Source organism: Saccostrea cucullata, unplaced genomic scaffold (genome assembly GCF_032062105.1).
Source record: "Saccostrea cucullata isolate Sc308-1 unplaced genomic scaffold, CSIRO_AGI_Scuc_v1 ctg15768, whole genome shotgun sequence".
NCBI classification, from domain to species: Eukaryota; Metazoa; Mollusca; class Bivalvia; order Ostreida; family Ostreidae; genus Saccostrea; species Saccostrea cuccullata.
In genome coordinates, this window is record NW_026918953.1 from 1 (window position 1) to 9,610 (window position 9,610).

General features: G+C 32.0%; 1 protein-coding gene across 1 annotated transcript; it reads left to right on the top strand.

Moving 5' to 3' along the window:
• The first annotated feature begins 1,781 nt into the window (after positions 1-1,781).
• LOC134276429 (uncharacterized) lies at positions 1,782-9,388 on the top strand. The gene is made up of 4 exons (XM_062758689.1): positions 1,782-1,903; positions 5,627-5,685; positions 6,106-6,240; positions 8,543-9,388. The coding sequence occupies exons 1-4, from the start codon at positions 1,809-1,811 to the stop codon at positions 8,884-8,886; spliced, it is 633 nt and encodes a 210-aa protein (XP_062614673.1). The 5' UTR covers positions 1,782-1,808; the 3' UTR covers positions 8,887-9,388.
• Positions 9,389-9,610: the final 222 nt, after the last annotated feature.

The following is a 9,610-nucleotide window of genomic DNA, read 5'->3' on the forward strand; positions in this document are numbered from 1 at the left end:
TTGATAACTTTCCCCTAAAATTACTCTAATTTCATCGTAAAGCATGTTGTACATATATTTATGTACATGTGTATTGACCTCTTTATTACTCGATACAAAATGCCGTTAATTTACCGATCGGGGAATCATAATAATTATACACACATATATATATACCTTTCAACTAATTCTTTTTTACGACCAGAAAGTCGCGCATTTCTTTTTTTTAATTCATCTTTAAGGTCTTGGATGGTCATATTTGCATACTTTGTGCTTGAACACGCCATCGCTGCTTGATGTAAACAAATGATGCTGGACCGGGAACACTGCTGCCGTCTAGCGATCAGCAGCAGGAGATAACCGACTATTGTTTGCCATTGAAAAGTATCTACCCCTCGTTGTTCAAAGGTTTTGGCGAAGGTTAAAGTTTGCAGACAAACAGGCAAAAGAACAGACGAAAGACAGACAGGACAAAAGCAATATACGCCCCGGATTCGGGCGCATGAAAATGAAAACATGTCATTTTTGGTAATGTTTACACGTTTCTATTCATTTTCTAGAGTTAAATTACATTTCTACATACGTAACATTTTCTGCGGTACGGAAATAGGCGGAAAATAATTGTCTTATTGATTCAATGAAATTGGAGTTTTAGACTCATGTGGGTGAGTCGATGAGAAGATATAGAATATCACAAGGAATCAGTTCTAGCCTGTCATCACATGAAGACAAGTCAAAATTTATTAAGATATAATAGTAATTAATATATATATATAATTTGGAGGCTGTCGTTTCATATTAAAGGGCAAAGGGTTTCTACTTTGAAAAAGTCAAAAGGTTTTCACCTCTGTTTTTCATAATGGACATTCCATGTTTGTATCAATAACGCACTAAATAAGGTTCTTTTCATTCATACATTTGTATTCCAAAGAAGATATACGACGTGTGTTGCATGTATATTGTGTTTGAATGTATGTATTATAATAAATCTCCGGCTCCCCGATATGCTTCCTGGGTTAGACGGCAAGTAAATAGAATAGAAAAGACCAATATTATGAAAACTTGTGTTCCAAAATTGACGATATATCGCCTACTACTAAGACGTCAATTATTGACTATTCATCAATCCAGACTTCGTTGATGTATAAAGTAACAAGTTGATGAAGTGAGACTGACCTTGTCTGCCTTGGCGACGTCCATGATTTCGACTCTCGGGTGTATCACTGATTTAGGCAAGGTAGACTATTCTGTATGCTTTCTTATTACCCCAGCGCTGCTTTAGACAATTTGACGTTAACATCCATGCACCGTAAGGCGATACAATACAGTGTATGTAACCAAAAATATTCATAATTTGTTTATCAATGCATATGCATGTACAAAAACATGATATATAATTGATAAAAATGCACTTAAGGGTTGTGAAAATTTTAAAACTCAGTGATAATTATTATTTAAACTAGGCACTGTCTCCATCATTTTACCAGACAGTTAATAAAAATAAAAATATTATCTGTGGAACCCGAATTATTCCGTCAGACACATACACAATATAAACATGGCCATGTATATGCATCACTTAGCAAAAAAAAATTCCTTTTTAAACGTTGATCATATATCTTTAGAGTATAACAATCATAGTTTTAATGCTTAGTTACATGTGCGTACCATGAGGATATAATATGTATCACAGCTTGTTTAATTGGTATTTTTCCCCTTAAATTAAACGTTAATTTTTTTTTTATTATATCCTCTTAATGTCAAGGAAGTTAATAATACCAGCTAACCCTTAATAGAGATATTTTCAATAACTGACTGAATTTTGGTGGATGGAAATGTACATTGTGATACGTTCTATTCTTTTTAGCATTGTCATAGTAAATGTATTTAGCTCAGCTGGAAAACAAAACAAATCCTGTAGTTCGTAAGTACATGTACAGGGTTGTATTTGAAGTATGCATCAAAATTGCAAAACTATAATGCATGATTTTGATAATGAAAATTATATCTGTATTTTCCTAACATTTGTGAAAGAAAATTAATATACTCATATCGGTAGATTAAGTAGAAAAATCACTACAAAGCAAAAGATTGTTTTCATAAAACATTGTTTTAGAACACGAAATGATTGTTTGCTCTGAGCCTCCATCAGTCTTTATTATGTAGCTCTATCATATTTCAAAATGAAGTAAATTAGGCAGGATCTGTACACACAAAATTTGTATTAAATGAAAAATGCAGGTATCGGTTTTAATTAGGGTTCTGTATATAAAATCCCTTATTAAATTACACTATAGCTAACTACTTTTAAAAGATTTAGAGTCAACAAAAACGGATTCTTGATCATGCTCATGTACTTCAGAACTTATAGATTTCCAAGCTTGAAATTTCTCAAATTTAATCAGTATGATGTACAGAAGATGGTACGGTTTGAGCTTTATTGTGCCCTAAAAATTTAATGCTCTTAAAAAGTCATGAAATTGGCTTTAACAATAGTTGAGTAGATGAATATGATAAATCATTAAGGAATATGGCATGAGGAAGGGCCTTTCTTGAAATATGACGTCATTAATTTGGTACATTTTTTAGTTTAAAGCTTCAAAATGACTCATTTTTCTGCTAATTTTCCTTTAGAAAATAGTGTCTGCCACCGTCGCCCGCTTTAATTTTTTGATATATTGTGCAAACAGCTATGAAAAATCACATATCTCAAAATCTTTCCGGGCGACGGTGGCAGAGTATGTTTTCTGAAAGAAAATTCCATTGAAAATTGATGTCTTCTGCAACTTTTTAAGAAAATACAGGAAAATGCACAATTAATGACGTCACAATTAGCATTTAGGAGGTCATATGAGAAAAACCATATGTGTATTCTTACTGCACATAATTCCTATGATTCAGAAAGAATGAATTTTAATTTCTTATATCACTTTCATATTTTAGAAAAATATAGGGCTTAATTTGTATTGAAACTGTACCTTCTTCTAATAAATTAACATAAGTCAAACAACAAACACTTTTTTAGGTTTATAATTAGCGAGTCATGCTAAATTTTGACATTCATATACAAAATATTGCGTCACTGTTCTTTATCTTCATTAAGTCAATAACACTACTCGTATGTTGAAGACTGCTGATAAATATTTGTTAATAACACATCCCTTGGAACACTTTGCACTCGTATGACAGGTGACTTTGCATCGGTTAAAGGCTTCAAATATAAAAATTCTTCTCTCAAGGCCTTTAATTCCCACGAAAAAGGAGAAGAATTTCAAGGAATGTACGCATTTTAACTATATAATCCATTTAGTTCCGCCCTGCCACAAGAACCCCTGACTCTGGGTCAATGAGATTCACAATTTTGAAAGAGGCATCCTTATTCAACATAACTATACACATGGTTAGTTAATTTAATGGGCAGGAGCAAAAAAGAATAATTTCAAAAAAATAATGCATTTTACTAGTATATAATCTATTTAGGCCCGCCCTGCCACTAGAACTCCTGACCCTTGGGTCATTAATTTCTCAATTCTGGAAGAGGACTCAATGCTGATTACAATCATACGACCAGTTTGACTGCTTGATGTCCAGGAGTAAATGAGAAGATTTTCAAACATTGCACTAATTTAAGTGGTTTTGGATCCGACCATTAGTCCCCAGGGGGCGGGGACCATTAAATTCACAAATTTTGTTTCCCTAACATTTAGATGCTATATGTCACATTTGGTTAAAATTGGTTCAGGGGTCTCAGAGAAGAAGCTGAAAATGTTCAAATGTTAACGCTTGACACACGACAGACGACGGACGAAAACGGATAGCATGATCAGCTTAGCTGACACCTGTCGGTTGCAGTTATATGAATTTTAAAGGATTGACAAAGAACATCTGGTTGAGATCGAATTGGAAGGATTGCATAATGTTTTCCCCAGTTTTGACGAGACATTCTCAGTATCATACATGTACAAGCTTCTTCACTCAAGAAGGCCACATATTAATTTAAAAACATAATTATATTTGAGATATGTGATGTAAATGAGTACATTACATGAGCACAGGGAAACAATGAACTTTACTAGAACCGATATGTACGAAGTGGGTATGAGGAAATAACATGGTCTAGGAGTAAAGTCAAATGCAAAAAAAAAAAAAAAAAAAAAAAAAAACATCCTCATAGTTACGCACATCTATATGGTATATGGATTATGTAACTGCTGCAAATGTGGCATTCCTTTTAATTCTATTGATGAATAACTATTTTCAAAAAAAGATATTCTAGCTGAAAATTGAAAGTTATACACTGCATTCAATATTGGTAAAAAGATTCATACCAAGATGTTCAGCTGATATAATCACTTGAATTGAAGGAAAATAACGAAGATAGCGAACAGTGATCAATCTAAAAAAAATCTGGTAAACAAAATGAATATTAAACAAAGCAAAAGCATAGATTCCTTGTTACACCAGAGTTTGGAGCACGTGGGTAGGAAGAATTTACACCCGTCGATGTTCCTACATATTAATCAGGTACACTAATTACTCTGTATTTAAATTTACATATCTTAATTTTCAGAAAAACGTATAAAAACTAAAGGTGATGGGAATATTGTTAAAACATCTATATTAACGTTGGCTTGTAAATGAACACAATTTGTGTCCTTCGGAATTTCAGCAGATTGTTTGACGGACTGCAAGCATACTTATCGATCCAATCATTTGAATTGTAAACATTCTTATTCATTCTTTTCGAATTAAATATGATTTAATAGTGATTTTCATGTGTCAATGTATATAATGTACATGTATTCAGGTACATGGGAAAAGAAATTGAAGATAGTTAGTAATGAAAAAAAATATCAATTATTATTATATTTACAATGAAATAAAATGCATTAGTGTTAAAGTTTCTGAAATACATATAAGTTTTTAGCACAATTTGTGAATCATTTTTAAAATAATTATCGATTATTAACTGTTCTTTTGGAAGTATGGAAAATCAATATTGATAAAGACCCATGCACATACTTACAATTTTAAAAGATAAAAGAATCATGTATCATCATCGCCCTCTCCTTTAATACTCAAAAAAATTGTGATTAAGAACCTTGAAATTTTCTTAAGATAATTGATTGATTGTGTCTTTTTATACTCCCCAGTCGAAAACAAATGTATTTCCTAAGGAGAATGAGTGTTATTTGCTTTAAATATAAAACTATTCTAGCGAGGAGCATGGAGAATTCTTATCGTGCCATTGCTTATATTTGCATCATGGCAAGGTACATTTATTTTTGAAAGTCTCGTCAAAAAGACCTCTAACTGTCACTTGTCACTTCCTAAACGAAGTGATTGGTGAATGAACACACACTGCTATCAGAAATTTTGACGTCTCTGTTTTGGCGTAAATAGCGAATGAGAATTGAATCGAACATAATCAAATAGATTTGGTAAAATTTTAAGGCAGCATCGCTTGATTTGATATCTTTTTATATTTTGTTGATGGCTATAACTGTTTGCTATACAAATAAAATGCTGTCTCTTTGAAAGAGCCAGAATTTTAGGGTATTGCACCTACATATTAGACTGCATGCTGTTTATGTGATAATGAAATTATTTTATTCTGTTACATATAATTCTATAATTTCTTCGTTAGGAGCGATCATGGTTGTTGTTCAAACGAGTTTTGGGACAAGGATTATCATCTTTGTAAACGTAAGTTATGCCTTATTGTCACATTAAAATTTCATATGGATAGTATTGTGTCATGATTTTCTAACTTTGGAATTTCATCGAATAATTTACTCCTATAAATTGAGAAATGCAATTACTTATACATTGGACCAACATTTTTTGGAAGTGCCTTTTTAATTGAGATTCTTATTACGCCTATAACATTTTGTTTTTTGAAACCATTTTTTGAAAACCAGATGTAATTGATATGTTTTTATGTTGCCATTTACACTAAAAGGTACGTGCATCAATTATCTAATTTTTGTTTTGTTTTTGTCATTGAACGAACAAAAAAACAAATATTTTTAGTAAATATTTCTTATTAGATAGCAAAGTCCATTACAGCATCATATATTACTTTAAAGTACCTACCTATTGATTTTTTTATCTAATTTCGTTTAGCGTGTACGGAAGGCTATGTAGGACCAAATTGCAGTATAATGTGTAAATATCCACTATACGGTAAAGATTGTCTGCAAACATGTCACTGCAATGGATCCTTCTGTGATTTTCAAATAGGATGTCAACTGTTAACAGGTATTTTTTTAATGTAAGCAATGTACAAAACCCAAAACATTATGGAACATTAACTGGCAAGATTGGAAATATACAGCTTACATCATTTCTATCTGTTACAATCAATACATTCAATGATAGACAATGAAATGGGAGGGTCCAATTCGACGCGGACGCGGTGAAAACATTCGATCGAAATTATAGTTTGAAATTCATTTTCAATCCTTCTAAGCTGTTTTCAAAAGCAAAGTGTCAATGTATGATCCAAAAGACAAATAATTTCAAATCCCAAATACATGTTGGTTGACATTTATACTATAATGAGTTAATAACCTAAAATATATTCTTATAGACACTGAGGAGACTGCCATATGATTCTAAAAGGGGGGTTAAAATTTGCCGAGTCAGATCATGCATTACACTAAAAAATTTTTTAGGATGTCAGGAGCATTTTTTTTTGTCTTCAGTGAAAAATGTTGACAACTTCCTTATTTATTTCCAAAATAATAATTCCCATCCCTCAACGCACATATAACACGTACATGCATAAATTAATCTAAATACAATTCAAATCTATGCCCCTTCATATATTCCTTTAAAATACGACAGAAAATTCCGATTTATATATTGTTTTCAAAGTATTTGTTATCTGGGTCAATCAGTTATACTGTGCCTTTTAGCGTAGCTGAGGTGGATTAAAAATGAATTTCAAAGTAGAATTTTAGTCCAATGTTTTCCCCGCGTCCGCGTTGAATTTTACCATCCCATTTCATTGTCTATCATTGAATGTTTTGATTGAAGCAGATGGAAGTGACCTAAGCTGCATATTTCAAATCTTGCCAGTTAATGTCCCGCGGTCTTAATGAATAAAATTAACTATTATGATATATGACAACAAACAGAAGCTAAAAAGAAAATTAATTTTTAACCTTTGTGAAATGATCTTATCGGTATGTATGTAATTTTATATTTTCAGCTCACCTAAACGAAAATTTCCAAATATGTTTTCTGATTGCCTGTCGTCCGTCATCTGCCTGTCTGTCGGTCTATTTCCTTTTTTCTGCATATAAGACGTCCTCTGATCCATTGGGCCACATTTAACCAGCCATGCCACACTTTGCTCTTAAGTAAACGGCATTCAATGCAAGAATTAAATAAAATGAGTGTCCTAAAAATCAGATCAAGAAACAGGGACAAGAATAATAGAATTCACATGAAATATTTCTGAAAAATTCAAATTTTATCAAAAGAAGGCCCTCTGGATTGGTTGGGGCCACTATAGGCAATACATCTTACTTATGGATAAAGAAAATACAATGTTTCATTAAACATATACCCAGGACTAGAATTCCTGATAACACTTATTTAATGGGAAGTTTGTTCAAATCTTCATCGAGGGGTAAAGATGTTGTCAAAATAGGTCATTATTGTTGAACATGTTTATAAAACATTTGGGGGAAAATCTACAAAACTATTTTTCTCAAGCAACTACTGATACGTTATATTAACATAAAAGGGAAGTGTTCCCAAGTAAAGCAGATACATACATTTTTTTTTCAAATCACAAACTCTTGGAAAGGTGTGGGGCCACAATAAGTAATCACATGTTTAAATATTAAGGAAAAGACAAAAAAAGAGAGAAATTTTGTCGCACAGGTGGCTAGAAAAAATCTATATTTTTAAAAACTTCCATATTAAATAAAGCTTTGAAATCATAATACCCGGGTCCATGGTAGTGCCAAATAGACAGCCAAAGATTTAGGCAGGAATATAAAGGAAAATATCCTTGAAATCTTCTTCAAAACAAGAATCAAGACAATTTTTTTTTAATGTGGAGGAATTCTGAATTCAACCTTGTACATATCGTGTCACATGAGCTAAGTTATGTAGAATAAATTTTATTGCATGACATTCAGAACTAGAGTTTGGCAAAGATGAGCGTTCACATTTTAATTGAGAAAAATATCTTTAATTTTTTTTCCTAAGAAAAGCCAACAATAATTAGTCACATAAATAGCAAAACATCTCTAGGAAGTCAGGTTCAGGTTGCTCTAATCATGACCGCTGAGTAAATGACAGGGTCACAAAAAATGTGATTTGGTTTTTTTTCTAGGAACACACAGGTATAGAAAAATACTAATGAAGAAAAGCATAGTCATAATGACTTTAGTGAGTGATTAAGCCCATTGGTCACGTGCTATGTTTCTACCTCTGCATGAAGAAGATATATTTGTTTTTATGAAAAAATGAGTTTTATATACATCGTATTTAACGATTTTACTATTGAAATACTTAAAAACTGTAAATTTTTTTCTCTTTTAAGATTCAACAATAATTGATGACCTTACATCTACACAAAGATCTGCGTTTGAAAAAAATTTCACTTTACCTGACAATTTTTCTCCCAGTGCAATGGTTTCTATTACCCACTTCTCATCTGTGAGCTATAATTACACAACAAATTACACAACAGGGGTCAAAGAAAGTCCGTTGTTATATCTGATTGTAGTCTTAAGTTTGCTTTTCATTACTGGTATATCTGTCTACTTCATCTTTATAATATACATGAAATGGAAAAGCAATGTTCACTGGCAAATGTCAAAAATATCTGGACCAGAGTCAGCACATTATGAGGAACCAAGTGATCTTGTTCACCTTCATATTTAACGCATGCTACAAACAAGATATTTTTATTAGTAATTTTAGGTGTGAAGTTTTGCATTTAGTCACAACCTATTTTGACGGCTGCACTCAGGGTAAATAGTACACGCCTCCTCACCACAAGCTTTACGACAGGAACTTTATTTTATGCTCTGATTGGTTTCTCGTGCAACAAGTATTTCCATGTCAATGTTGATAATATCAATTGACTAATCACACATCGGCGGCTGATTTTTTTTTACCCTGGGTGCATCAGTCGAAAAAGATGGTGACGTAATGCAAAACTTAACACTTAACTTAAATTGACTATAATAAAGAATTGAATTTTAGACAATATGAACGGGAAAATGCACAATTTATAGGAAGCTTACATGAAGTTGTAGAATTATGCATGTGAATAGAGAGGGCATTTAGCCTTTGTATTGTGTGTCAAATTAGATACTGACAAGTATTTTGTATAAGTCAATAAAATGATGACCAGTGACTTTTTCACAATAAATCGTACGACTAAGACTAAAATTTTACCACTCTGTAATTCTTTATTTAATAAAGATATTTATTTTTCTAATTAAATAGTGACCCTTTCATCACAAAATGCTATCATGATGTTTTAGACAAATAAGATTTTAGCAGATTAAATATTTCTTAAAAATTGGAATTTTTTTTTTTTTTTTGGGGGGGGGGGGGGTCTTAAGGAGGCTATTTACACCATCTTTCTATGATTTTGTAC